Source organism: Peromyscus leucopus, chromosome 20, assembly GCF_004664715.2.
Source record: "Peromyscus leucopus breed LL Stock chromosome 20, UCI_PerLeu_2.1, whole genome shotgun sequence".
Taxonomy (NCBI): domain Eukaryota; kingdom Metazoa; phylum Chordata; class Mammalia; order Rodentia; family Cricetidae; genus Peromyscus; species Peromyscus leucopus.
In genome coordinates this window covers 61,408,156-61,434,931 of record NC_051080.1, presented here as the reverse complement: position 1 = coordinate 61,434,931, position 26,776 = coordinate 61,408,156, and the positions used below count along the sequence as shown (strand labels likewise).

Here is a 26,776-nt window from a genome sequence, read left to right as displayed (position 1 = left end):
ATGAGGAGGTCATATGGTTGGGTTTACAACCAATGAGAAGGCAGAACAGAAAGTCAATAAAAACACAGACACACAGGAAGTAGGTCTCTTTCTGAGGGGAAGGGCGGCAGTAGCAGTGAAGGGTAAGAAAGGGTTTTAGTATCAGCTCTTAGCTACTGCTCTGACCTCTTGGGCTTTTTTTTTTTTTTTTTTTTTTTTTTGAGACAAGGTTTCTCTATGTAGCTTTGCACCTTTCCTGGATCTCGCTCTGTAGACCAGGCTGGCCTAGAACTCACAGAGATCCACCTGCCTCTGCCTCCCGAGTGCTCGGATTAAAGGCATGCGCTGTCACTGCCCAGCCCTCTTGGGCTTTTAACTCTGCATTTGGCTCTGTGTTTCTTATTTAATAAGACTGTCCATCTACATACACTGAAATAAGTTTTTAAAAATTAAAAGAGGCACCTGTCCCAAACACAAGGTACTTTCTTTTTTCTTTCTCTTTCTTTCTTCCACTTCCATTCTCCCTCCCCCAACCCCAATACTGGGTCTTAAACCTAAAGCACCCCACATGCTCGGCAAATGTTCCGCCACGAAGCTCTATCCTCAGTCACATTGGAAAATTTCTATCCACCGACAACCGAGGTCACTAAATATCCAGGTCCACAGATCCTTCTCCAAGGATACCCTGTTGAAGTCCTAAACCCAATGCTGTACAAATAAAACCCAGAGTCTTCCTATATGAAGCCAGCAAAGCTATGGCGGGTTAGTGAAAACAAGCTATAAAGATGAGATTATATGATTCACTTTAATTTTTTGACACTTACTTGTTTGTTGGTATGCACACAGGACACAGCTCATGCATCATGATCAGAGGACCAACTGGTGAGAGGGTGAGATCACCTGTGAAAATTGGTTCTCTCCTGCCAACATGTGGGCGGGAGCAAACCCAGGTCACTGGGTTTGGAGGCAAGCACCCTTTCCTGCTGAGCCAAGCTGCTCACCCACAAGGGCTTATTATGGAAGTGAAATTATTCAGAAGCAACAGGCATGTTAATAGGAGATAATTCACTCAGTGCTTTAGGTAGGAAAATACACAAAATAATTTCTAGTGAATATACACAGCTAATCTATGAAGGTATGACATTCATCATCATTTTCCCTGTAATCAGCAGCGTGATTAGAATGTATGGTATAGGCCTTTAATCTCAGCACTCCAGAGACAGAGCCAGGCAGATCTCTGAGTCTGAGTCCAGCCTGGTCTACAAAGCAAGTTCCAGGACAGCCAGGGCTACACAGAGAAACCCTGTCTCAATATGCCCCCTTTGCCCACCAAAAAATAGGATCTCTAAGCTGGGAGTGGGCTACACACCTATAAGTCCAGCACTTAGAAGGTAGAGACCAGAGGATCCTGAGCTTAAAACCAGCTTAGGATATAGGAGAGGTTTGTTTAAAAACAAACAAACAAAATCAAATAAACATATAGTGGAATACACATACACAGAGTCATATACATATATACACACATACATATATTTATATATAGTCATATACATACATACATATATGCAGGTTGGCCAAGTGTATCTTCTTATATGATTATTATGTCCCCACCCACCTTCTCTCCCATCAGTGTCTTGCTATGTTGCACAGGCTGGCCTTGAACTCACAATCTTTCTGATCCTACTCCCTGTGTCCCAGGATTACAGGCATGCACTGGCATCTCTCTTACGTGATAAACTAATTTAAAAACACTCCTCCCCTGACAGATTTAGAAGAGTCATGAATATGCTAATGTGTTGAATGTGTTTGGTTAACTTCCAAGAAGAGGCTAGAAGGTGTTGGGGTGGAGACGTTCAGGGCAGGGCATGTTGCTGAACTAGAATGCTGTACAGTCCAGTTGTAGAGAAGCCACTCTGATAAAATCTGCCCTGCTCTGTGGCGCATGAAAACCATCATACACCTCTGGAGAAGACAGGAATGTGAACTAAATAAACTATTAGTTTATAAAAACAGGGGAAAGTTAGCACAACAACTGTTCAGGTGCATAAAGAGTTAGCTAATTAACCAGTTTTCAATGCCCAGGAAAGTTGCTCCACAGTTCATCACAAGAGATGAACTAAAACCAATTAAGTTCCCAGTCTGCTTGGCTAGCTAGCAGAGCAAGGTCTTCAGCTGCCACAAGAATCCATTGCTTTCCTCCTCAAAGGAAATGTGTTTTAAGCCAAACCCTTCCTCATGTGAAGGAGTACATGCTCAGAAATGAAGGAACATACCAAAAATAATTTATACTGGGTAGTCATTGTGGAAGTAAAATACAAAATCCTTCTTTTAGCCAAAAGTTCCTTAGAAAATGAAAAACCCATCCTTAGCTGGGAAACAAGGGCTTGCTCTTCAGGACCCTAGGCAACTCTCCCACCCAGTTCCTTTGCTTCTGTATCCATTGTAGGAAGGACTCCATCCCTAGCTACTTTAGCCAAGGAGGCTGGCATCATTTGGAGCATAAGTACTAGTGAGATGTGTTCTTCAAATGGGGAAGGGGGTAGAATCAGACTGTAATACTAGAGCAGTGGTGAGCAGTACACTGCTCTCTGCTTCTCTGAGTCATGCTTAGTCAGTGTCGTCCCCCCCCCCTTTAAAACTGTGCAAGCCAATGCCAGAGGAAGATCTCCATGTTGCCACCGCTGCCCTGGTTTACAGCACTAGGTGAGGACATGGTGGGAGAGGGCGGGAGCATTGAATGAACGTGTGTGAGGAATGATGGAACATTCCAGTCTTTTGAATCCTCTCCTCATACTAGCTCAGCCAAGATGGAACAAAATGGTGCTAGATAAAGATGCTTAGACACAGAAATCACATGTGGGGGTAATACTGTGGGTTACATACAGATGTCAGCAGGGGACAAGTGAGGAGGACCAGGAGAAGAGGGAATGAGAGGCACATTTACCAAAGTCAAGGTTGTATGAAGAACCCTTATGGAAATCAATTGCTTTGTATGCTAATTAAGAACACATGTTTTTTTATAAAGGACCTTGAACACAGGTTCCCTGCATTTCTGTACCATGTTTTCCATTAGAATGCATAGATTGCTAGATGAAAATCTCAGCACCAGGCATGGGATATTTCCCTATGAGTTATTAGTCAGGAAGGCCCCCACAAGGACCCCTAAAGGATCATGGGTTATTGACATTGCTCTTAGCTGTCCCCTATAGATAGATAGCAAGTGTGATTGCTGAAGACACAATACACTTGGTTTGCAGGACATAGAGAAATCAAGCTGGAACTAAGGAGAAAAGTTATCATTGCACTTACCCAGTGGTAGAATCTGCATGCTGTAATACCAATCTACTAAGCATGATGTGCCTACTGGGGCAACAGTGGCCTGACTGGTGTGGGGGTAACCACTGGTTTCTGATTGGATGGTTTGCCAACTTAGGAGGATTCTCCTGCCTTTGTGGCCAGAGTGCTGGGACTACAGGTATGTGACACTACACCCTACAGATTTGACTCTTTCTGAGGGAAGGGAAGACACAGGGGGAAACTTAGAAATGGAAATTAAGGGGAAAAAAATCAATCAATGAATGCTCCCTGAAGATGCCAGAGTAGACAGAAGAGAGTGAGCCCAGAGTCGATCGATCGTACCTTCATCCCTGCTGCCGCTGCAGGTCCACTGGGGTCCACAGCCTGGATGTGGCATGGCTTACTTCCTCGCACCACAAAGCCCCAGCCAACCGCATCGCCGACAATCTAGAGAGGAAAACCACAATTAGCAAACAGCAGACTGTCCCTGGCAATCTGCCTGTCTTCCCAAGAGAGTGAAGTCTGACCCCAGATTAACTACGTGTCTTGACATATCTTTTTTCTTTGTTTCATCTCTGGTGTGTCGGGGGAATGAAAATGTAGTGGAGACACATAACCTGTTTGTGTTGGGGAGGTCACTCCCCAGGAAACCGCTGGCAGCCAATTTCATATCACACCCCAGTAGATGTCTGAGAAGACCGTAAAGACATCGCTGCACTTTCTCTCTAGATTCAATCTCTAACTCAACATGATCTTTCTTTCATAGCCAAATGACAGACTTCGACCCAGCTACATGGAAGTCTAGGAGAACATCTTCAACTACTAACGGCAGGGAGACAGAAGAGTCTTGGCCTCTTTTCAAAGGCAGTTTGCAGTACCCAGAAAACCAAGTGAGAAAGAAGATAAAGTTCACAGTTTACAAACAGACTCTGGTCCAAACATTGTTTGGCACCAAAGCATACTTTTTCCTACCGAATCAGAACCGACAGGTAGGTTCCCTGGATGGCTCCAGGGGCATCCTTAGCACATATGCCACCCGAAACACCCTCACAGTCAAGGGTTAGTGATGCTGGCTCCTAAACAAAAAGAAAACGAATGCTCTTAAAACATCCACTTCTCAACAGCTGGAGACTGGGCAAAAGCAAGAGGGCGAGTGGGAACTCAGATGGAAAATCTTAAGACTATCAGGCACGTCTGCGGTTTTAGGATTCACGACAATGAATTTAATATGTCTAGTTTCTCTTTCAAATGTACATTGTGCCTTTTTGATACAGACATAACAGCCCTTCCTTCTTATGTTAACTCCCCAGGGCTCAGCCTGGGAGGGGTCCTCAGCAACGTTCTGGGGTGTGAATGAACGTGTGGGAAAACGTTCTCTTCTTTGAGGTTAATAACGAAAGTTGGGAAACAGAGGAAGAGAGAGGAGATGTTCTTCAAGTTTATTGATATGGACGCTGCAGGCTGAGAGCAGAAAGCAAGCGGAATAGGGGAGATGGTACCGATAAGATCACGTGAACAGGCCTGGGGATGTCTCTTAGTTGGTAGAGTACTTGCCTAGCATGCAAGAGGCTCTGGGTTTGAGCCCCCCACTGCATGAACCCAATGTGGACTGCTATCCTGGTATACTTCAGAGGCGGAGGCAGGAGGGTCAGAAATTCAAAGTCATCCCAGGCTACACATAGTTTGAGGTTATGTGAAATCCTTCAGAAAAATAACTTAGATTCCTTTTGAATAAAATCAACAGGGTCTGGGGACGGCAGGAAGAAGGTTGTGGGAACACCAAGAAAGGGAGAGAGTCTTCAGCTACAGGAGACTACACAGGGCTCCGCAGTCACGTGGCTACACACCTCAACACACACTGACATTTACCCTACTGTTTCCTTTCTCCTCCTTAGAATAATCCTAACATCTTAGGGATTTTTAGAATTAACTGTAATGAAGAAGAAATTTTTTGTATTGTCATCTGTCTTAAAAGTACTTAATTACAAGCCGGGCAGTGGTGGTGCACGCCTTTAATCCCAGCACTCGGGAGGCAGGGGCAGGCGGATTTCTGGGAGTTTGAGGCCAGCCTGGGCTACCAAGTGAGTTCCAGGAAAGGCGCAAAGCTACACAGAGAAACCCTGTCTCGAAAAACCAAAAAAAACAAACAAACAAAAAAAAAGTACTTAATTACATTAGAATCAGTGCATAGTAGATACTTAAAAGGACAAGTCAAAAAGATCTTAAAATGTCACTAACAAATCAAGGGAGGTCTGAATGCATTTCACTGTATTAGAATTCAGAAAGACTACTTTTATAACCAAGTAAAAAACAAAATGTGCAGATGGGCGTGGCCACACACATCTTTATCCCAACACTTAGGATTCAAAGGCAGGAAGATCCCTGTGAGTTCAAGGCCAGCCTGGTCTACATAGTGAGTTCCAGACCATCCAGGGCTACATAAGGAGACCATGTCTCAAAAAATAAAATAAAAATAAAAATAAAAAATAAAAAAAGGGGGGGAGGAGGAATTAGAGAAAAGTGTTCAGTTTGGTCCCTAAGCCACACACTGACAGGTGGGCGTGCACAGGAGCGGGACTTACCGTGAATGTCTTCCTTGCATACGGAGCTCCAGGAGTCAAGAGTTCCTCAGAAGTGACGGGTCTCTTCAGCACTGAGAGACAGACAGAGTGTCAGAGAATGCACAGCTCCTGAGTCCTTCTCCTAGTCATTTCATGAATGCCTCCTCCAGACTGCTAACCAGTAAGAGTGGCAACGACCTCCACCTCACGTTTATCCTCTAGCTGAGCAGACAGGAAATACCAGCAAAGAGTATTTGAAACCTGCCTTCTGAACCACGGGGATGCAGGGAGGTTGAGAAAGTGAAGGAAAAGAAACCAAGATGCCTTGGAAGGAGACAAGGGGAGGAATGGAGTTTTCCTATAAAAGAAAAGGCTATCTATGCTTCCACTTCTTCCAGCTCTTTCTTCCCAGTCCTTACATGTATCTAGATATGTCAAATGCCAGCAGTCCATTGGCCATACTGCAGATACTGGCTCCATCCAACTCCCTGTCCCCCACATACTGCATGCACACACCCCACTTACTAAGCTTCATTCTTTCTTCTAATAAATAACCTGGGAACATAAGGATGCTGCATCGAGCTCTGAGGAGCCAGACCAGTACTCTCCACGAGCTGGGCTACTTCCCTGCACCCGGTCAAATCCATTATTCATTTAATCTCTACCTGAACTAACGATCTAAAGCAGCGGTTCTCAACTCGTGGATCCCGTCCCCTCTGGGGACGGAACCACCTTCACAAAGGTGACCTAAGACCAGCTACATGTCAGATATTTTACATTACAGTTCCTAACAGTAGCAAAACACAGTGCTGAAGTCGCAATGAAAATAATTTTGTGGTTAGGGATCACCACAACATGAGGAACTGTGTTAAAGGGTCGCAGCGTTAGCAGGGTTGAGAACCACTGTTCTAAAGAGTCTGGCTCATCTGGGCCACTGAGTCAGTCCCCACAGTCAGTACGTGCTAGGCCAGCCAGCCCCCATGGTGGCAGCTCAAGGACGGAGCCTGGGACTTGTCCAGGACTGCCCCAAAATGGTAACTGTAACCCCCAACCAGTAAATCCAGAGGTTACATACTCTCAGCCAATCATATGATGCCAAGGCTTGTACCACCCTGTTAGTGGTTTTTCCCTTTAAAAACCCCACACCCTGAGAGCTCAGAGCTGTCCTCCTTCACCTGGTTAGCCAGTGTGTTGGACGCCAACCAAGTCCGGGTTTGCTTGCTATCAATAAACCCCTGTGTGTTTTGCATGTGGGGTGGGGGGGTGGGGTGGGGAAAGAATATGGCTCATCACTGTACTAATCTAATTTTTTAAACCTGTTTGTATTTATTTATTTATTTATTTATTTATTTATTTATTTATTTATTTATTCATTCATTTATTAATTTATTTATTTATTTATAGGCAGGGTCTTGCTTACATGCTATGCAGCCCAGACAGCCTCAGGTTCACGGCAATCCTGTCTGAGCCTCTAGCGCTGGGATTGAAGCTGTAGATCCCCACGCTTGCTTCATTTGACAGTGAAATTAGATATAATAAACTCATAGTAGAAAACCCTAAAACCACATCAGAAGTGCCTGACGGTCTTAAGGCTTCAAGATAGAATAGAAAAATCCTAAAATCACCGAAGTAAGTGCCTGGTGGTCTCAAAGCTTAAAGATATCATACTTGGTATTTAAGCTTTTAAAATTTTCTTTCTTTTTTGCCATTAGTTCTATAGGTAAGAAAACCGATTCAGAAAAGTTAATGTGTGCGTGTCCAAGACGCTGTCGTAAAGCATGGGTAGTAGAATTAGGATCCAATTCAGGCATGGGTGCCAGGGCCCGTGTTCTCAGCAACTGTCACGCTGTCCTCCTGGGCTATGCTGTCTCAGAAATTCCACAAGGGAACAGTCTGGAGGGCTGTCTGTCTGTTCTCAGCTCACTGATGTTGTCTACCAAGGCAATCGAGACAGCTGCATGAAATCCTCCTAGTGATGAACATCGCCGTCCATCCCCCACTAATGAATTGCCCTGTCTTGTCTTTGATCGTCTGGAATGGGAGAGGGGCTGTCCTAGCCTTCCAGGGTAGCTAGTGGGCATAGGGCACAGGAAACGTCCAAACATGGGTACATGCACAGCAGAGATTTAAGTGCCACAAAATATGGAAGGAGCCAGGGCCAGGGTCCAATCTGGAGAAGCTCCCGCCTCCAGTTCCCTTTGCTGGTGGCATTCATTCAGAGGTCAGACACTGGCCCCCAACAAGTGTGCAGCCAGCCGCAAGGGCCAGGCCTGCATGATCCCCCAGGCAGCTGGGCCCACTTGCCGAGTGAGCCCCAGGCTTAAGAAGCACTCTCCTAGAGAAGAGCCAAGAACTGCTTCTTGTGAAGGGGACAGGTGGTTGGGATGACTACTTCTGCTTTTCAGAACGCTTTGAACATGGATCAATGTTTGCTAAGGATGAGGGACCAGGTCAAATATCAAGATGAGAAATGAATGTCTCAGGAGACAGAGAGGAGGTAGGAAAAGCAGAGAGTGTATGGGGGTTGAGATCTTATTGCTTAGCAGACGAGCTCCTCTCCAGGCCTGTGACTCCTCAGGGGGTTATGAAAATTAATGACATTTTTGGCAGCAGGGCCGGCCGTTTATTTTAATGTTCTTTTTCTTTTTCTTGGGTTGAGAAACAGAATCTTTGAGACCCAGGGAATTATCCTGCAGATTTCCCTCTTACTCACCACCATGACACAGATTATGGCAACAGCTATGGCTTTGTACTTTTGGGAGAGTGTTGAGGTCAGATACTTATATCTATTACTAAATATATATTATTCTGATATATAGAGATGGCTAATATGTTTATTTATCAGAGAGTGTGTATGCCTGTGAAAGAGTGAGTGAGAGAGAGAGAGAGAGAGACAGAGAGAGAGAGACAGAGACAGACAGAGATAGACACACAGAGAGGCTACGAGGTCAGATAAATTTGTGGCATTGGTTCTTTCCTTGAATGTTTACATAGGTTCTGAGGGTTTTGGGGATTGAACTCAGGTTGTCAGGGTTGTATTCAAGCACTTTTATGTTTTAAGCCATCTCGCCCTTATGATGGTTCAAAGTCCTCATGGAGGCTGATGAATAGGTTTTGAAACTGCAAGACACCAATGAATTCCAAGGGGCAGACTTCTATATACCCACCCTTCTTCCTTATGAGTGTTAGGCACTGAGCACAGAGGTACAAGACAGTAATCCCAGCATCCAGCAGGGAGACTGTAGCAAGTTCAGGGCCAGCCTGGGCTACATAATGAATTCCAGACATGACAGGACTACATAGCAAGACCCTGTCTCCACAAACACACAAACAAATGAAGAAAGAGGAAGGAAGGAAGGGAGGGAGGGAGGGAGGGAGGGAGGGAGGGAGGGAGAGAGGGAAAGAGGGAGGGAGGGAAAGAGGGAGGGAGGGAGGGAAAGAGGGAGGGAGGGAGGGAGGGAGGGAGTGAGGGAGGGAGGGAGGGAGGGAGGGAGGGAGGGAGGGAGGGAGGGAGGAAGGAAGGAAGGAAGGAAGGAAGAAAAACACACACACACAAGGTCCATATAGATCTTTCCTTGCCATTGTCTGGGAAAGCAGTTCTTTCTCTGCTGCATTTGCTAGTGGCTGAGGCCCTTTTGAGAGCCAAGGAACTCCTCTCAGCTGCTGATCCCAGTTCCTGGGAGTGCTGGTGTTGGACAGTCCCCAGCTGACTTTGAGAGCCATCTCTCTGAAGGCAGCATCTTGAGCAAAGTCATGCCTTCCTTTCAGGGGCACCAACATTGAGTAACTGGTCAACAAGAAAGTGTCTGGCCTGGCTCTCTCCGAGCCACTCTGTGTACTTTATAGGGCATCCTGGTGCAGGACTGCATTATGGGTCAACAGTAGCCTCCCGTGAGGCTGCATCTCAGCCCACGTGCTATTCTGTCCCAGCCATTCAACTGGTGTTGACTCCAGGACGCTTTCATAAGGTGCCTGCTCCCCTGATCTCTGTTTCCCAAGGAACTCAGCATGCACAGGGCCCAAGCCTCCACAGACAGGAGCATGGTCACCCTGCTTTCACTCACCGGATTTGGGGTTGCAGAGCACAGGGGGGCTGCTGCTGAGCGTTGGGCTGCTGCTGAAGTAGCCGCTGCTGCCGCAGCTGCTCATGCTGCTCCTGCGCACGGCAGACACGATCTTGATCTCTTTGCTGGGGCTGACTGCAGAGGGGAAGCAAGCACAGTCGGTGAGCAGGGCGGGCCTCAGGACCCGGAACTCCTGGGCACCCGGTGCAAAGTAAGAATTGGGATGTCCAGGTCTGCCCACATAGTCACAGACAGCACCAATCAGGCCATTCCCTTTGGTGGTCTGGACTGTAAAATGAAATAATAGTATTCCATGGGATGGGTGTGAGGGAAAAGATCATATAATGTGCATGAACATCCTTCTCTCTCCCCCTCTCTTTCTTTTCAAAATAGGGCTCATTGTGGAGCCCAGCCTAGTCTTAACCATTAGAGTCCTAGAATTATAGGGTACACCACTGTGCCTAGTTTACAAGCTATTTGAATGTATATGTACATATTCATGTGTATGTTGTATGTACATATGTATTCTTGCATGGAGAGGTCAGAGGTCAATATCCAGAGTTTTCCCCACTTATTCTCCATCTTACGGTTTGAGACATGGGTTTCTCTCACTGAACCTGGAGCTTGATGAAGAAGAGGCTAGATTGACTGGTCAGGTCCAGTTATCCTGTCTCTGCCTCCCTAGCACTGGGATTATAGACACATGACAACACACCTTTTTATTTTATTTTTTCTTAATCTTAATGGACCTTTTATCTGAGTGCTGCCAATCTAAACACAGGTCATCACGGTTGAGTGTTCAGCAGTTTATCAACTGGGTAAATCTGGGCCTTCTCCCCAGCTCCTACAGGACAGGAATTCAAGAACTACCAAACCCAAGCTTTCCCTCCTTGGGTCTACATCCAATGCCTCTGACGTACATGATCCATACTACACAGGGGTAGCAAATGGCTCCTGATGTAATGACAGCCAGAAATCATTTGGAAGCGTGGTAGACAACGCTTAAAATGGTGCATATTGAGGCTTTCAAGCTGTTATGTGAGACAGAGTCTTCAGTTTTCAGATTCTGTTCTGCCTGCCACCAAGCAGGCTGGCTCTGAAGGTCTGGAAGTGAGGGAAAGTGTGGAGGCTGCCCTGGCTGCTCCCTGGCCCGTGGGAAGAAAATAAACAAGCAAACGACTAACACTGGCTTCCCAGGAATGTGTTTCTCTAGTCTCCTCTTATCATCTCTACTGCACCTTTTCAAGAAGCAGGCAAGCCTTTGTCCAAAGGAAGGAGGAATCGCTACTCGGCACCTGCAGAGACTCCGTCTCCAAATGACCTTGGAGCACAGGCTTGGGCTGCTGACCTGCAACTGGTTTTGATTTTCTACTGAGCAGCTCTTGCTTCATTTTCAGTTTGAGCCCTGGCTATGCCTGAGGACTTTGGGATCCAAGGGACTCAGAAGAGGGCAGGATAAAGTAGAGCTGCAGAGACGAAGCTATGTCTACCACTTGGAAAACACTCCAGTGCTCTGGGCTGTGTACTTCATCTGTGAAATGAAGGTGGGAACAATCACTTTCTTAGGGTTAGAGGAAGAACTGAGTGAGAAAATTCATGCAGCTAACCCCGGGGCACAGAAATGTCTCCATTCACAGGTCTCCCTATCGTCACTTCCTGTTCATAAGTAAAACATGATGAATCCAGTTTGTGATGATGAATCCAGTTTGCGCTGAGCTAAGCTTATTTTCCTTTTCCTTCCTTCTTTCCTTCCCACTTCCTTCCTCTCCTTTCCCATTTGCTCTTTTCCTCTCTTTCTTTTAAGGCAGAATCTCAAGAAGTTATGTATCCAAGCTTGACCTTGAGTTCGTGCCTCCATTCCCAATAACTGGGATTCCAAACTAGTGTCCCATGCCCATCCAGTGCTTCTGAACTTTAAGTCACCAAGTTCCTTGAATCAATGCCAAGTTTTCAGAAGAGTTGGCATTCCTCTTAAACATCTCACACTTCTGTAGGTGGTGTGTGTGTGTGTGTGTGTGTGTGTGTGTGTGTGTGTGTGTGAGAGAGAGAGAGAGAGAGAGAGAGAGAGAGAGAGAGAGAGAGAGAGAGAGAGAGAATATGCATGTGAGCTCACAAGTGCGTGTTTATTTTTAACACAAGGTCTCATATAACCCAAGTGGATGTCAAATACTGTAGTGGAACATGACTGACTTTTCTAATCCTCCTGTCTCCACCTCCTGAGTTCTAGAACATACAGGCATGCAACACCACACCTGGGTGGTGCTAGGGATTAAACCCAGGGCTTACCTGACATAAAGCTGGTAGATTTCCGATTGTCATGGCTCTGCTTCCTCAGGCAGAAGGGACTGTCATGTGTCTCCTGGGAGGACGGGGACTTTTCACTGAGCAGCTCCATCAGTCTTCGCCTCCGGCGGAAGTTCATTCTGAATTGGTAGAGGAGATTGCTGTCCACAAATGGGTGCTTGTTGGAGACTGGGGAGAAGAAACAACCCATGAGGAATGTGTGGCATGCTGGTCAGAGAGCGATACAGCCAGAAGACTCCAGCCAACAGGGGCAAAAGTCCCAAGAAAGAGACTACACAAAGGCCACGTCCGTGCACTTGGACGGTGCCCACACACAGTCCCAAATTCTTCTCACGTGACATGCACTAGCAGAGTGGAGTAGCCAGCTCTTCTGTGACACAGTCCCGGACTGCTGCCCCCACCTGAGTTCTCTTCACAGTGTCCTGCTGGCTCCAGGGTCCCCTCCATCTGATCACTCACCTCACTGTCCGACCTTTATTGTTCACGTCCCTATTTTTCTACCTAATACTAGGCATCTCTGGGAGATGACCACAGCTTCATGTAATCACGTGTGTCCAGCATCCAGCACACTGTGTGTGTCTGCCCCATACCAACACTTCAATTCTTTTTTTTTTTTTGTCTTTGAGACAGATTCTTTTGTAGCCTAGGCTGACCTCAAACACACTGTACATAGTCAAGGATGACCTTGAAATTCCGATTATTCTGCCTGTCTCTTGAGGGCTGGGATTATAGGCCTGTGCCACTGCACAGCATTTAAGCATGATAGGTAAACATTCTACCAACCAAGCCACATCTCTGGCCTTCAATTCATTTGTAAACTAACTCTCTCTCTCTCTCTCTCTCTCGCCCTCCCCCCTCACTCCCCCCCCCCGTGTGTGTGTGTGTGTGTGTGTGTGTGTGTGTGTGTGTGTGTGTGTGGTGCTGGGGACCAAACCCAGAGCCTTGGACATGCAAACCTGATCCTCTGTAAGGTATAGCTTCAGACTCACAGTTTTCAATTTTTTGCTCTGAAATAATTACAAACTCACCCAGTTTCAACAATAATACAGAGAATACAACCTTGCACCATTTCTGGTCAGATGAAATATTCAAAACAGGAAACTGGGGCTGGAGAGCATCATGGGGGTTGGGAGGGAGGTATTAGACAAAACAATGGATTGTTACTCTGACTTGGTGAAATTATTTTCAAATTACCAGTGAATAATTGCACAATTTTGAAAATATGTTACAAGCCACTGAATTGTACATTTTATTGTGTATTTCTGTGTGTGTGTGTGTGTTTGTGTGTGTGTGCATGCGTGCATGTATATGTAGGCACACATGTGTGCAAGCATTGTGTGTGTGTGCACATGGAGACCAGAGGTCATTTCTCAGGTATCACCTGCTACTTTTAAAAAAGTATTATTATTGTACTTATATATTTGTGTATGGAGCGGGGACATGTGAAGGTCAGAGGATAAATAATGGGAGTCAGCTCTCTTTTTCTACCCTGTAGGAGTTGGGGATCAGACTTGGGTCATCGAGCATGGGGGGCTGGCCAATGAGCCCCCAGATTCACCTGTCTCTACCTCCCCAGCACTAAGAATTTCTAGAGCCACCATACTGGGCTTTTAAACTGAGCGGTCAGGGTTGACTTCAGGTCCTCATGGCTGCACAGCAAATATGTTTCCCTACCAAGCTATCTACTCAGCCTCAAGTTGTATACATTCAATGGATGGATTATATAGTATATGAACTATAGTTCAATGGAGTTATTTTTAAAAATCAATAACAGATCAGGCATGGTGGAATATGCCTATCTCCCCCACACTTGGGGAGGTAGAGGTAGGAGAAACTCTAAGAGAGACATTTTAAATTTCTTAAGAAGTTTTTATCTAAAATGCTTTGGAAATTCAATGGAGAAATGACCTGTAGCTTGTGGTAAAAAACAAAAATTCCTTAAAAACTAACTGAAAAATAACGAACACATATTAGATACTTATTTTAGAAGATACAGAGGAAAAATCCAAGTCAATAATCAAATCCAAAGAATTTTAAAGTTCAATATACTTTTAAAACCAGGAAATCATAAAGAGGGCTTTAAGTGGGATGGCTCAGCCTTGTTTCTGTTAAGGAAGATGCAGGACAAGGTACCCAGTGGTGTCCTGACAGAAATACTGTCAGCACCCAGCAGACTAAAATCAGGTCCACTGTTCTCTCCTTGACCCTGAAGACATATCTCAGATAGTCAAATTTGAAGGGATTTTTAAAATTGTATTTTTGAGATACAGTTTTGCCTATAGGCCTCACTGAACTGGTACTCATCACACAGTCCGGTATGGCTTCAAATCTGTAGCAATCCCCCTGCATCTGTTTCTTGAGCGCTGGAACTACAGGCGAGAGCCAGTATGTATGGCAAATGTTGGAGTAGTCTGCAAAGGTTGCTTAAGAGCAGGTGATATAGGTCAGTGAGTAAAGATGTTTGCCACCAAGCCCGATGACTGAGCTTCAGTCCCAGGATCCACCTGATGGAAGGAGAGAACTAACTCCTGTAAGTTATCCTCTGACCTCCGTACATGCGCCATGGCACACACGAACCCCTCCATGTCCCACCCACCCACAGATAAACAAACAAACATAAATCGATAAATGTAATAAAGATTTAGAGTTACCTCACTTAAAACATAGTTGTAGATGAACAGTCATTAAATAAGAAACACAGAGCCAAATGCAGAGTTAAAAGCCCAAGAGGTCAGAGCAGTAGCTAAGAGCTGAGACTTAAAACCCCCTTCTTACCCTTCCTGCTGCTGCTGTCCTTCCCCTCAGCAAGAGACCTACTCCCTGTGTATCTGTCTTTTTATTGACTTTCTGTTCTGTCTTCTCATTGGTTGTAAACCCAACCACATGACCTCCTCGTCACTGCCTGTCTATACAGACCTCCAGATCTCTATAGTTGGTATTGAGATTAAAGGCGTGCATCTCCATGCTGGCTGTATCCTTGAACACACAGAGATCTGCCTGTCATGTGATCGGGATTAAAGGTATGTGCCACCACCACCCAGCTCTTGCTATGGCTTGCTATAAGCTCTGACCCCCAGGCAACTTTATTTATTAACATACCAATAAAATCACATTTCAGTACAAATAAAATATCACCATAGATAGTAGTTTGTTTAAGAAAAGCCTGAATGTCTATGGCCACCATTGATACCTCATCTGTAGGAAAAATAGAAAAACTTTAAAATACTCATTATTAACAAATTTCTTACTTAGGGATGTGAAATGCAAAAATTCTATAAACCACGAGGAAAATGACATGTCCTACTACACACCCCAATAACCTCTTTATCTGCATTAACTGATTCACAGCTTCCTTTGGCATCTCACAAGAAATAAGTCAGGGTGCACCGCAATTATCAACGCACAATTCCTCTGAACCCACTATTAATTATTATTATAATTACTAGCAGTATTGTCTTGCAGTGCTGGGAGCTGAACATAGGGCCTCCTACACAGTAAAGGAGTGCTCTCCCACCGAGTACACTCCCAGTCCTTCTTAAAGTCTTTAATTTCATGACAGGGTCTTACTATGTGGTCCAGGCTGATCTTGAACTCACTGTGTAGCCCAGGAAATACCTAAACTTGGAATCCTCCTGCCTCAGGCTTCCAAATAGCTGGAATTTCAGGCCTGTGCGAACAGGTTCAATTCCTGCTTATATTAATGTTGGTGGTTCATACAGACAATGAAATGAACATTGACATGGAAGAATAATTTACTAGTATACTCACCCAGTACTAGTTTGTAAAATACTTTGTTTTTATATGCTATTTCTAAATAAGAATTCAGAAGGTAGGATCTTAACCCAATGACTCTTATGGGTGCTTCACAATCTTAAAATGCTGATAAACTCTTTAGTCAAAAGAATAATACTGGCTTTAGAGGGGGGAAAAAGGATATAGCTCAGTGGCAAAGGATTTGTGTAGCACACATGAGGCTGAATTAAATCACAGACCCTGCCAAGAAACAAAAATCAAGCGTGTGTGTGTGTGTGTGTGTGTGTGTGTGTGTGTGTGTGTGTGTACACACACCACCACCACCACCTTCACCACCACTACCACCAAAGACAAGCACACTGAATTCCCAGTGGTTCTGCATATACTCAGATTTAGCTGATTCTAGCCTAGCACAGTGTAGACTGAGAAACAAATCAAATACATTTTCAAGAGTATCCAAATTTTTGGCGGCTTTGTGCATAGCCATCTTTTTTGCACAAATCTGTAGGTAAATTATTTTGTGTGATCTTGTTCTCAGTTTAAACCCACGGTGACTTCCACAACAGCATTAAATTATGACCTGCATACACACACACACACACACACACACACACACACACACACACAATTTTGTTTTCCCTTGACATTGTGAGTTAAATGAAACATCCGCTGTGGTATGAATGTAACAGGAGAGCAATCTCAATACTACAGATTTCATAACTGTATGGGAATTATTTGTTCTGGGCTTGACAGGACACTTGCCATCATGGGCACAGCAGCTCTGATGACCTAGCAGAGACCTCAGCCTACAGAATTACACAGCAGACAGCTAGCTAGCCTATGGAACCCACTTGCTCTAGGGAAAGAGTCAAGAGATTCTCATAATACCTGACCCTCTCTTGAGATTTCAGCTGCTACTCCCTCCTGTTCATATAGATATAACCTTAAAAAAACTAAAGAATGTAGGAGGTAGAAATTCAGTGGGGAATGGGACCTTTTGGTGGTGTAGCGGTTCATGGGTCACTTGAACTCCTGCAACCCCAACAAGTTCATTTATCTCTCCAAGGTAGGCTTGATAAGTTCTTTCTTAGGTTTCTGAATTCCCTATCTATTTCAGGTAAACAGACATTTCTCTTCCATCTCCCGAGGGAAGTCATGGAGCAGTCCATCAGAAGTATTTTCAGTTTGGTTCAAAGGTAGAATAGTGTAGGGCTCTGGTTGTTGATTCCTGGCCCCGAGAAAGTTTCAAACTAATGAAAATACCTAAAGTCAGCTTGTAGCCAGATATGATGGCATATGTCTGCAGTCCCCACACTTGGAGGCAGAAGTTGCAGAATTTTAGGAAGTGTGAGGCCAACCTGGTCTAAATAGTAAGTTCCAGCCTAGTTGGGGGGTGGGGTGGGGGGTGGGTTGGAGGAAGGAGATGGGATATGGAGATAGCCTACCTTTTCTTTTAATCAATTTTTTTATTTATTTTACATACCAACCACAGTTCCCTTCCCCCACCTTCTTTCTACCCTGCACCATCCACTCCTCAGGAAGGGACAGGCCTCCCATGAAAGTCAACAAAGCATGGCATATCAAGTTGAGGCAGGACCAGTCTCCTCCCTCTGCATCAAGGCTGAGTGAGGCATCCCACCATAGGGAATAGGTTCCAAAAAGCCAGCTCATGCACCAGGGACAGAACCTGGTCCCACTGCTAGGAGCCCCACAAAGAGACCAAGCCACACAACAGGAAGGCCTACTTTTAAATAAATGGTCCGTTTCCCACCACCTGTGTCATTGCTAAGACACTATGTTGTCTTGAAAGACATTTTTTTTCTTTCTCATTAGATGTTTAACTGAGTTTCCTAAGTTTCTTTTGTGAGTCTAGTTCTAGATATAATGCTTGTGACTCCAGCTTTGATATGGCATGCTGCTGTGGGACGGTCTGTATGTCAAATTGCTCTGATTGGTCAATAAATAAAACACTGGTTGGCCAGTGGCCAGGCAGGAAGTAGGTGGGACAAGGAGAGAGGAGAGTTCTGGGAAGCAGAAGGCTGAGGCAGAGAGACACTGCCAGCTGCCGCCATGACCAGCAGCATGTGAAGATGCCGGTAAGCCACCAGCCACGTGGCAAGGTATAGATTTATGGAAATGGATTAATTTAAGCTGTAAGAACAGTTAGCAAGAAGCCTGCCACGGCCATACAGTTTGTAAGCAATATAAGTCTCTGTGTTTACTTGGTTGGGTCTGAGTGGCTGTGGGACTGGCGGGTGACAAAGATTTGTCCTGACTGTGGGCAAGGCAGGAAAACTCTAGCTACAGCATGCTTTGCTGATACCCATGGGAGGCCTGCCGCTTTCTGAACAGAAACAGAGGAGGAGCAGATTGGGGAGTGGGGGGCGGGAGGAAGGGATGGGATGGGAGGAGAAACTGCAGTCAAGATACAAAATAAATACATAAATTTACCAACAACAACGACAACAAAAGCTGAACGAATTGAACCCAGGACCAGCCTGGGCTCCATGGCAAGACCTTGTCTCTAGCAGCCAAAAAAGAAAACCAAATAAAAAATGAAAACGGAAGGCGTACAGCTAGCGGGTCATGTGGTGGCATCAGTCACACGCATCTATTCGAACAGTGGAGCACCTGTTAAGTGGCATGCCCGGCCGGCCCCAGATATCTATCTTAGCGCTGCAATGGGCAGATGGCACCATCTGCTCGTTGGAAAGCTTGCCAGCTCCACCGTCTGCTAAAAGAGACATCACTGCTTATAAAAACAAACAAGCTGGGCCTTTACTGAGATGCTTTGACCTTAAGTAACTCTCAGAAAATAAGAGACGTCCTCCAGTGAGGAACACACCATTTAGGGAGGGTGTGTGTGTGTGTGTGTGTGTGTGTGTGTGTGTGTGTGTGTGTGTGTGTGTGTTCCATATGTGCATGTGTGGACGCAAGTGTACACTTTGTGTATGTATGCGGGAAGCAGAAGTTAACTTTGAGTGTCTTTCTTAATCACGCTACATTTTTTTCTTTCTCGAGGCAGATCTCGTCACTGAACCTGGAGCTTGTCGATTCAGCTGGACTGGCTGGCCAGCAAGCCACGTGGTTTTTTGACATAGGGTGGGTGGGTCACAGCACAACCTTATGGAGTCAGTTCTCTGCTTCTACCTTTCCATGAGTTCAGGACAGCAAGCTTGTGGGACAAGGACATCCCTGGCCCACCTTGTTAGCCCTGCTTTAGTTTTTTATTTAGTTTTTTTTTTTGCTGAGACAGGGTCTCATGTAGTCCAGGCTGGCCTGGAACTTTCTATGTAGCCGAGCATGACCTTGAATGATTTTTCTTTTTCCATGTCCCAAAAAGAGCACGGGTTTCAGAGCTAGACAATCTGAGTTTGCCTTGAAGTTCTACCAGGTTCACAAGCTGAGTGGGTGATTTGGGCAACTCATTAAACCTGTCCCTCATCGGGGTTGTTTGTGGTGCAGTTTCCATGTGAGGAACAAACGGGCCGTTTGTGTCAGAGATCTGGCATGTACCTGACCTGGAGAGTCCTTGAGTGGCTCTTGGTCTTAAACTTCCAAAGACTGAAACGAGCCTTGGCTCGTCTCGGCCTTCCCTCCTGGGCAGGACTGTTACCTTTCACCCACAAAGAAACATGAACTTGAACCGGATAGCTAGATCGAGGTTATAGATAACCTCACTGAAGACACCTAAATCAAATCTTAAGTCAAAGGCAAGCCTGAAATCGAGGAGTTAAGTTGTGGTAAGTTTTGAGACATAACTGTAATAAGGAAGTCAAACTCTCTTTATAGCTACCCATTATATAACATCTGAAGAAACAACACCTAAATGTGAAAGGTTACATTCTAAAGAAAGAAAAGCGAATTGTTTTTGCACTTTAAGAAGACATTTTCCCATATCAAATCCAAAAATCATTTGCTAGAGCTGGGCATGATAGCTCATGCCTATAATTCCAGCAACTGGGAGGCTAAAGCTGGGGGGCACACCTGGAGTTCAAGGTCATTTCCTTTAGGGAGTCCAAGACCAGCTATTTATAAGACCCTACCTCAAAAAAGACCACTTGTTCTAAGTACTTGCTTATTTGTCTTGGTTTTTTTGTGTTGCTGAGGAACGGCCCCCGGGCCCGAGGCACACCAGGCAAGGCGAGTGTTTATTACTGACCCACATCCTCAGCTATATTATAATTGCATTTTAGGACACGGTTTTAAAACCTTCTCCCTAGGCTGCTCACAAACATTCCATCCTTCTGCTCCAGCCTCCTGAATAGCTGGACGGAAAGTATCTGCCAACAGCTTGGCACAACTGCTCTTCATGTTGGTTAAACACAGAAGAGCATAATCTACGATCTGGGTAAAGACAGGAAAGAAGAAGGATCGAGGAGGAGAAAGAATCCCCGTGACTCGGGATCTCAAAATCATTCTCATTCTTCATCTCACAGCTCTCAGGACTGTATGGGAAACTCATGTCAACAAATGTCCCCTTGCAGAGTTTGATGATTTGTTTCTTAGAACTGCTCATTTCTCCTTTTTTTTTTTTTTTTTTTTTTTTTTTTGTCTCATGTAGCTCAGGCTGGCCTTAAACTCCCAATCCACCTGTCTCCACCTACCTACCTAGTGCTGAGCTTGCAGGCATGCATCAGGCAGGGCTGTCTTCTCTAGAGACAATGTTCAAAGAGCACACACATCTCTTTCTTTCTTTCAGTTTAACAATATTTGTTGAGCTAGCATGAAGGGCGGGTGAGCTTCACTGGAGAATAAAATGCGAAGCAGGAACAGACCCTCCCCCAAGAGGACCGACTAGGCTACATTCTTTTTTTTTTTTTAAGATTTATTTATTTATTATGCATACGAAAGGGGGTGCTAGATCTCATTAGAGATGGTTGTGAGCCACCATGTGGGTGCTGGGAATTGAACTCAGGACCTCTCTGGAAGAGCGGTCGGTGCTCTTAACCTCTGAGCCATGTCTCTCCAGCCCCTAGGCTACATTCTAATATGGGAGCAAAACTTTTTTGCCAGCTAATTTTTTTTTTCATTTCACATCTCTTTGATTGGTCCTTATTCTTTTTCTGTCTGTGTATTTCACCTCCTTTCATTAAAAATAGATTCTTTTCTCATACAATATATCTTGATTAGTCTTCCCTTCCTCTACTCCTCCCGGTTCTTCCCCACCTCCTCCCTCATCTGGATCCACTCCCTTTCTGTCTCTCATTAGAAAAGAACAGGCTTCTAAGAAAGTAAAATATACTACGATAGAACACAAACTATCACATCGAAACTGGACAAGGCAAACCAACTTATGGATAGTGGCAAAAGCCTCAAGAGCAGGCACAGGAATCAAAGACCCACTTGTTCACACACTCAGGAGTCCCATGAAAATACTAAGCTGAAAGCCATAATATCTAAGTGGAAAACCTAGTTTAGACCCACGTAGGCGCTGTGCTTGCTGATTTGGTCTGTGTGAGCTCATAGGAGCTTTGCTCAGTTGATTTAGAGGGCCCTGTTCACTTGGGGTCCTCCAGCCCCTTTGGTTCTTACACTCTTTCTACCTCCTCTTCCACAGGGTTCCCTGAGCTTGGAAAAGAGGGATTTTGTAGGTAGCCATTCCAGCTTTGATCTGGAAGTTCCAACCCCCATTGAGGCTTTGGTAACTGTCACGCCTACAAGGCGAGGCCAAGACAGGGCCCTGAAGACCCGAGATGGGCTCTCTTGGTTCCTGGACCCTGGACGCTGGAGGTAGATCCAGCAGAGTTCTCCAGAGAACACCACCTGACTGTGCTACGCCTTTCCCAGACCCTGTAATCTATCCATTCACTTGTAAGTTACCCCACAAAATAAACCTCCCTTTTAACTACGTGGAGTGGCCTTAATAATTTCACCAATAGGATTTGATGGAGTTGTGCCAAATAGAGCTGTGTGCTCCAGGTCTGTCTGTCTGTCTGTCTCTCTCTCTCTCTCTCTTTCTCTGTAACATCTTACCGTGGGTCTCTGTATTTGTTCCCATCTGCTGCAGGAGGAAGCCTCTCTGATGATCATATACATTTTTTAATTGTGATCTTTTCAATAGTTGCACTTGACAGATGATTTTTTTTTCTTTTCCTTTTGAAGTCCTGGGGGTTGAACCTAGGGCCTCCAGCACAGTGGGCAAGTGCTACACAACTGAGCTACACCTCTAGCCCCAAAACAAAAATGTTCACTATTCCAATTTCTAATTTCTGGGACCTTCTAGGGTTCTTTTTTTTGGCTTTGGAGAAATTCTCAAGACACATGGCTTGGTTTGGCACTGGATGCTTTACTCTGTATTTGAGTATTTATTCACTTAAACCTTTGCGGTTGCCTGGTAGTTCTTGGGCTCAAACCCAGTGCCCTAGGCAAGTACCGAGCCACATCCCCAGCTTGCTCTGGCATTAAAAGGGATATTAAACAGGAAAAGCAGACATGGCCAGAAAAGTGAAGCCCTGTGAAAATGGAGGTTCTTGTTGCCCAAGATGCTTACAGAAGCACCAAGCTACTGGTTATGGATCAGACTCCTACGCACCATGTACTGTACATATTCAGAAGGTATGAGAGATGTGTAACCTGATCTACCAAAATAATACTGACAGTCCAGATGTATTTTCTGTGGGAATAATGAGGCTGCATTTTCCCCCTTAGAAATTAGTAATATGGGGCCTGGAGAGATAGCTCTGCAGTTATGAGCAATGGCTGTTCTTCCAGAGGACCGAGGTTCAATTCCCAGCACCCACATGGTAGCTCACAACTGTCTGTAACTCCAGTTCTGGGTGATCTGACACCCTTGGACAGACATGCGTGCAATCAAAACACCAATGTACTAAAAAGAAAAATAATAATAAATTATTTTTATTAGTAGCAATATGATGTTAGCAGACATAAAGAAAGGAAGCTGATCATCTCAAGGGACCACAGGCTTCCATCCCACCCACACAGGTAGGCTAAAAACAAATAGAAAAACAGCATCTTGAGTTCTATAAGCTCAACTGAATATGTGATTCTGAGCCACTTATGGAGCAGGAAGGAGGAAGGTCACTTTTTTTCATCCTTGACATGTTCATTGGGAAGAGATGACAATACACCACACCTGTAACCCTAGCACTTGAAGGCTGAGGAAGAGGAGGCCTAGTCTGAAGCCAAAACTGTCTACATAGTGACAGCTACCTCAAAACAAACGAAATCCACGGAGGAATTTGCACTGTTTTGTTTTGAACCAAGCACATGATCAGTGTAGCATATATTGTATATTTTCAAAAAAATTGTCAAGATTAAAAAAAACCAATAATACATATTTATGTGTTGGGAAGAGAAGGTAAATTGATAATGGATGATGGCAGAAAACTGTCTTGTTCTGACGAGGTCTCAGAGAGCTGGCCTGGAACTCACTCTACAGCCTGGGTTGCTCTCGCCCTCGTGATCTTCTTGTCTTAATTTCCCCAGTGTGGAAATAACAGACAGGTGTGGATCACACGAAATGGCTTGGAAGTTTTGTTGTTGTTTGTGTTGTTGTTTTTGAGACATGGTCTCACATCATCCAGGCGGGGTGGCCTAGAACAATGCAGAAGACGCCCTTGAACTCTTGATCTTACATTTGCATCCTGAGTGCTGAGATGACAGCTGTCCATCACCACTCCTGACTCAGAACCCTGTTTATTTTTAAGACAGTCTGAGCCATGCTTTGGGCCGTAACCACCCACTTCACATCATCCTAAGAGGAAGCTGTTTGAAGGACCCCGTTTCCTAAAACAGCAGAAGTCCTTGACGCAAGAACATGAAGCAACTGCTTTTGAGTGCCTGCTCCTCAAAAGGATGGTGCTAGGTATTGGGATACAAAGCTCTTCAAGAGGCAATAACAACAGTGAGTCACCGGCTAAAATAATTACTTCCTCGGCCCTGACATTATAAAGAGGATGTGAAAGCAGGAAATTGATTTTAGGAAACAGAATCCTATTAGCTGGTATTACTAGAACAAAACAACACTTGAAGGCTCCAAGTTAGGATACACATAATTATCTAGTTGACTGAAGCAAAGAAGAGAGGATGTGATTAAGTAGAGAAAAAAGGATTCAAAGTAACTTGAGCCAAGATAAGAGGAGAGAAATCAAAATGTAACACTTGATGGCACAGCTTCCTGCTACTTCCAATTCCTCCTACAAGAGATGTCAGGAAACAAACCGTGTGAGCAGGGTGGTCGTTTGTTGCTGTGAAAAAATACTTGGACAAAGGCAACTCGAAGAAGGATTTGTTTTGGTTCACAGTGCCAGGGAGCAGCCCATCATGATGGAGAAATCATGTCAGCAGGGCTTGGAGCAGCTGGCTACAATGCATCCACAGTCGGGAAGAAGAGGGAGATAAACACTGTGCTCAGCTCTTTTTCTTTTACAGTCCCGGATCCCAGCACAGGCAATGGTGCCATCCATAGTGGGTGCGTCTTCCTACCTCAATTAATCCCAAAATAACAGTCCACAGGCATGCCCAAAGGCCTGTCTCCCAGGTAATAATTCTAGATCTTGTCAACTGATTATCATAAACTATGTTTTATATTTCTCTCTGCATTACTAAATAACAGCCATGTGCATTTCAAACATGACCCATCTTTCTTTTTAGTTATAACTCACAGAACAAAGGGTAGGTTTCCCAGAAATGAGGTTTGTTTTTTCAGAGCCCCAGAATGTGCTGTAAGAGCAAAGGGTTCTAAAGACAAAAGTATTTTCTTGATCCATGCTTGGCAGCACAGGCCTATAATCCCAACTCCTCTGGCGGTTCATAAACTCAAGGTCATCCTGGGAAACTTTAGTGAGACCCTCTCTCAAAACAAAACAAACAAAAAAAGCTAATGGGAAGGGTGTTTACTGGGCACACATGAGAGCCTGGGTTCTGTCCCTAGCATCAAAGCAAACAAATAAATAAAAAGCAAGCAAAACAAAACAAAAACATCTTTTTAAAAATGAAAAACGGAATTCATCGGACACATAATTCAAGAAATTAAACTTGTAGCACTGTCTTAATTACTGTTATATTGCTGTGAAGAAACACTATGACCAAGGCAACTCATAAAAAAGGAAGTATTTAATTGGGGGCCTATTACCAATTTAGAGGGTTGGTCCATAAACATTATGGCAGGAAGCAGACAGGGATGGAGCTAGAGCAGTAGATGAGAACTTTACATCCTGACCCACAGGCAGCAGGCAGAGAGAGGGGTCAGGGAGACAGACAGACAGACGCTGGGCCTGGTATGAGCTTTTGGAACTGCACAAATCTGTTTGAAATACTTGAGGGGTAACTTATTTAAAAGTGCTCATCTGTCATGTACAGGGCCCTGGGTTCTACCCTCAGAGAAGGAGGGAGAGTGGAAGGGAGGAGCAATTGAGACTTTATGTAGATTATATAGCATAAGATATCAAGGTCAGAACTGGATGAGGTCAAACATACATGGAACTTTCCCTGAAAGGCATCCGATGGTGCAGATGTTGACGATAACGATACAAAGGCAATCAGCTACCACTGACTGAGGGATACTTAGTGCCAGGTATTCTGTATACCACCAGATGGTATCTTTAGTGCTCTGTAATATGTCTAGAGAGTTACTGTGCTGTTCTGGGGTTGGGAGTAAAGCTAAATGACAGCATGTACAAAGTCCAAGGTTTGAGCTTCAGTACTGCAAAAAGAGGGGAGAGTAAGGTAGGGGGGGATGATGGGAAGAGGGATGGGGAGGGAAGGGGAGAGAAGAGAAGAGAAGAGAAGAGAAGAGAAGAGAAGAGAAGAGAAGAGAAGAGAAGAGAAGAGAAGAGAGGAGAGAAGAGGAGAGGAGAGGAGAGGAGAGGAGAGGAGAGGAGAGAAGAGAAGAGGAGAGAAGAGAAGAGAAGAGAACTTGAATAGGCCAGATGCACTGACATTGAAATATCAACGAAGAAAACTGAGCTAAAATGAGGAACTCTATGATGGCTATTCTTGGTTGTCAACTTGACTGCATCTGGAATTAAATAACCCCTAATTTCCTGGGTACACCTGTGAGGGGTTTGTTGACTGAAGATCCCCCTTAAATCTGGGCTGCGCCTTCTGACCTATATAAAGAACATGGAAGAAGGTAGCTCTTGCTCTTTGCCTGCTTGCCCCCACTCTTGCTGGCAAGTTCATTCCTCTGCTGGCCTTAGAACCTACTTCTTAGGGATTCCGGCATCTCCTGAAGACCAGTTGAGAAGACCAAGCAACTAGTGGATTCTTTGACTGTCAGGAGACAGCCATAGTTGGAACAGTCGGACCGCAATGCTAACAAATCCTGTTTATATAGAGATCGATACCATCTACCCGTTCTGTTTTTCTAGAGAACCCTGACTAATAATATAGGCTCAGAAGAAAGAGCCAGAGAGGCTCCTGGGAAAATTTCTAGAGGATACCCAAGAGCCATAGCATAATAGCAAGGATGATATACCATGAGGGCAATTACTCCAACACAGGTGGGCCTAGGTCACAGGTAGAAGTCCTACCCAGAGCCCCAGCTCAAAGCTGGGAGGGGAGGGGCTGACACAAGGAACCTGATAATTCAAACGGTGAAAAAGCCTCTGCTGGAAATGATTCCCTATTTTGTTGGTTTTGTTTTGACAAGATCTCAGGTAACCCAGACTGTCTTGGATTTTTCTATATAGCACAGGCTGGCCTTGTACTCCCAACCCCCCTGCCTCTGCCTCCCTGGTCCGGCATTTACAGACAGGGACCGTCATGCCTGGCTCTGATGCTCTCTTTGAAAGAGAGTTTCCCCACAGTCCTTGTACTGCCCTCTGCAATGTGAGTTCAGCCAAGCTCATGCCT

General features: G+C 44.9%; 1 protein-coding gene across 1 annotated transcript in view; it reads right to left on the bottom strand.

Moving 5' to 3' along the window:
• Positions 1-26,776, bottom strand: part of Deptor (DEP domain containing MTOR interacting protein) — a 157,272-nt gene that overhangs the window by 34,332 nt on the left and 96,164 nt on the right. The window contains exons 5-8 of the mRNA XM_028871913.2: positions 12,188-12,373; positions 9,902-10,036; positions 5,859-5,929; positions 3,619-3,723 (exon numbers count right to left, since the gene is read on the bottom strand). Of these exons, the coding sequence (XP_028727746.1) occupies positions 3,619-3,723; positions 5,859-5,929; positions 9,902-10,036; positions 12,188-12,373 (497 nt within the window). The remainder of the gene's footprint in view (positions 1-3,618; positions 3,724-5,858; positions 5,930-9,901; positions 10,037-12,187; positions 12,374-26,776) is intronic.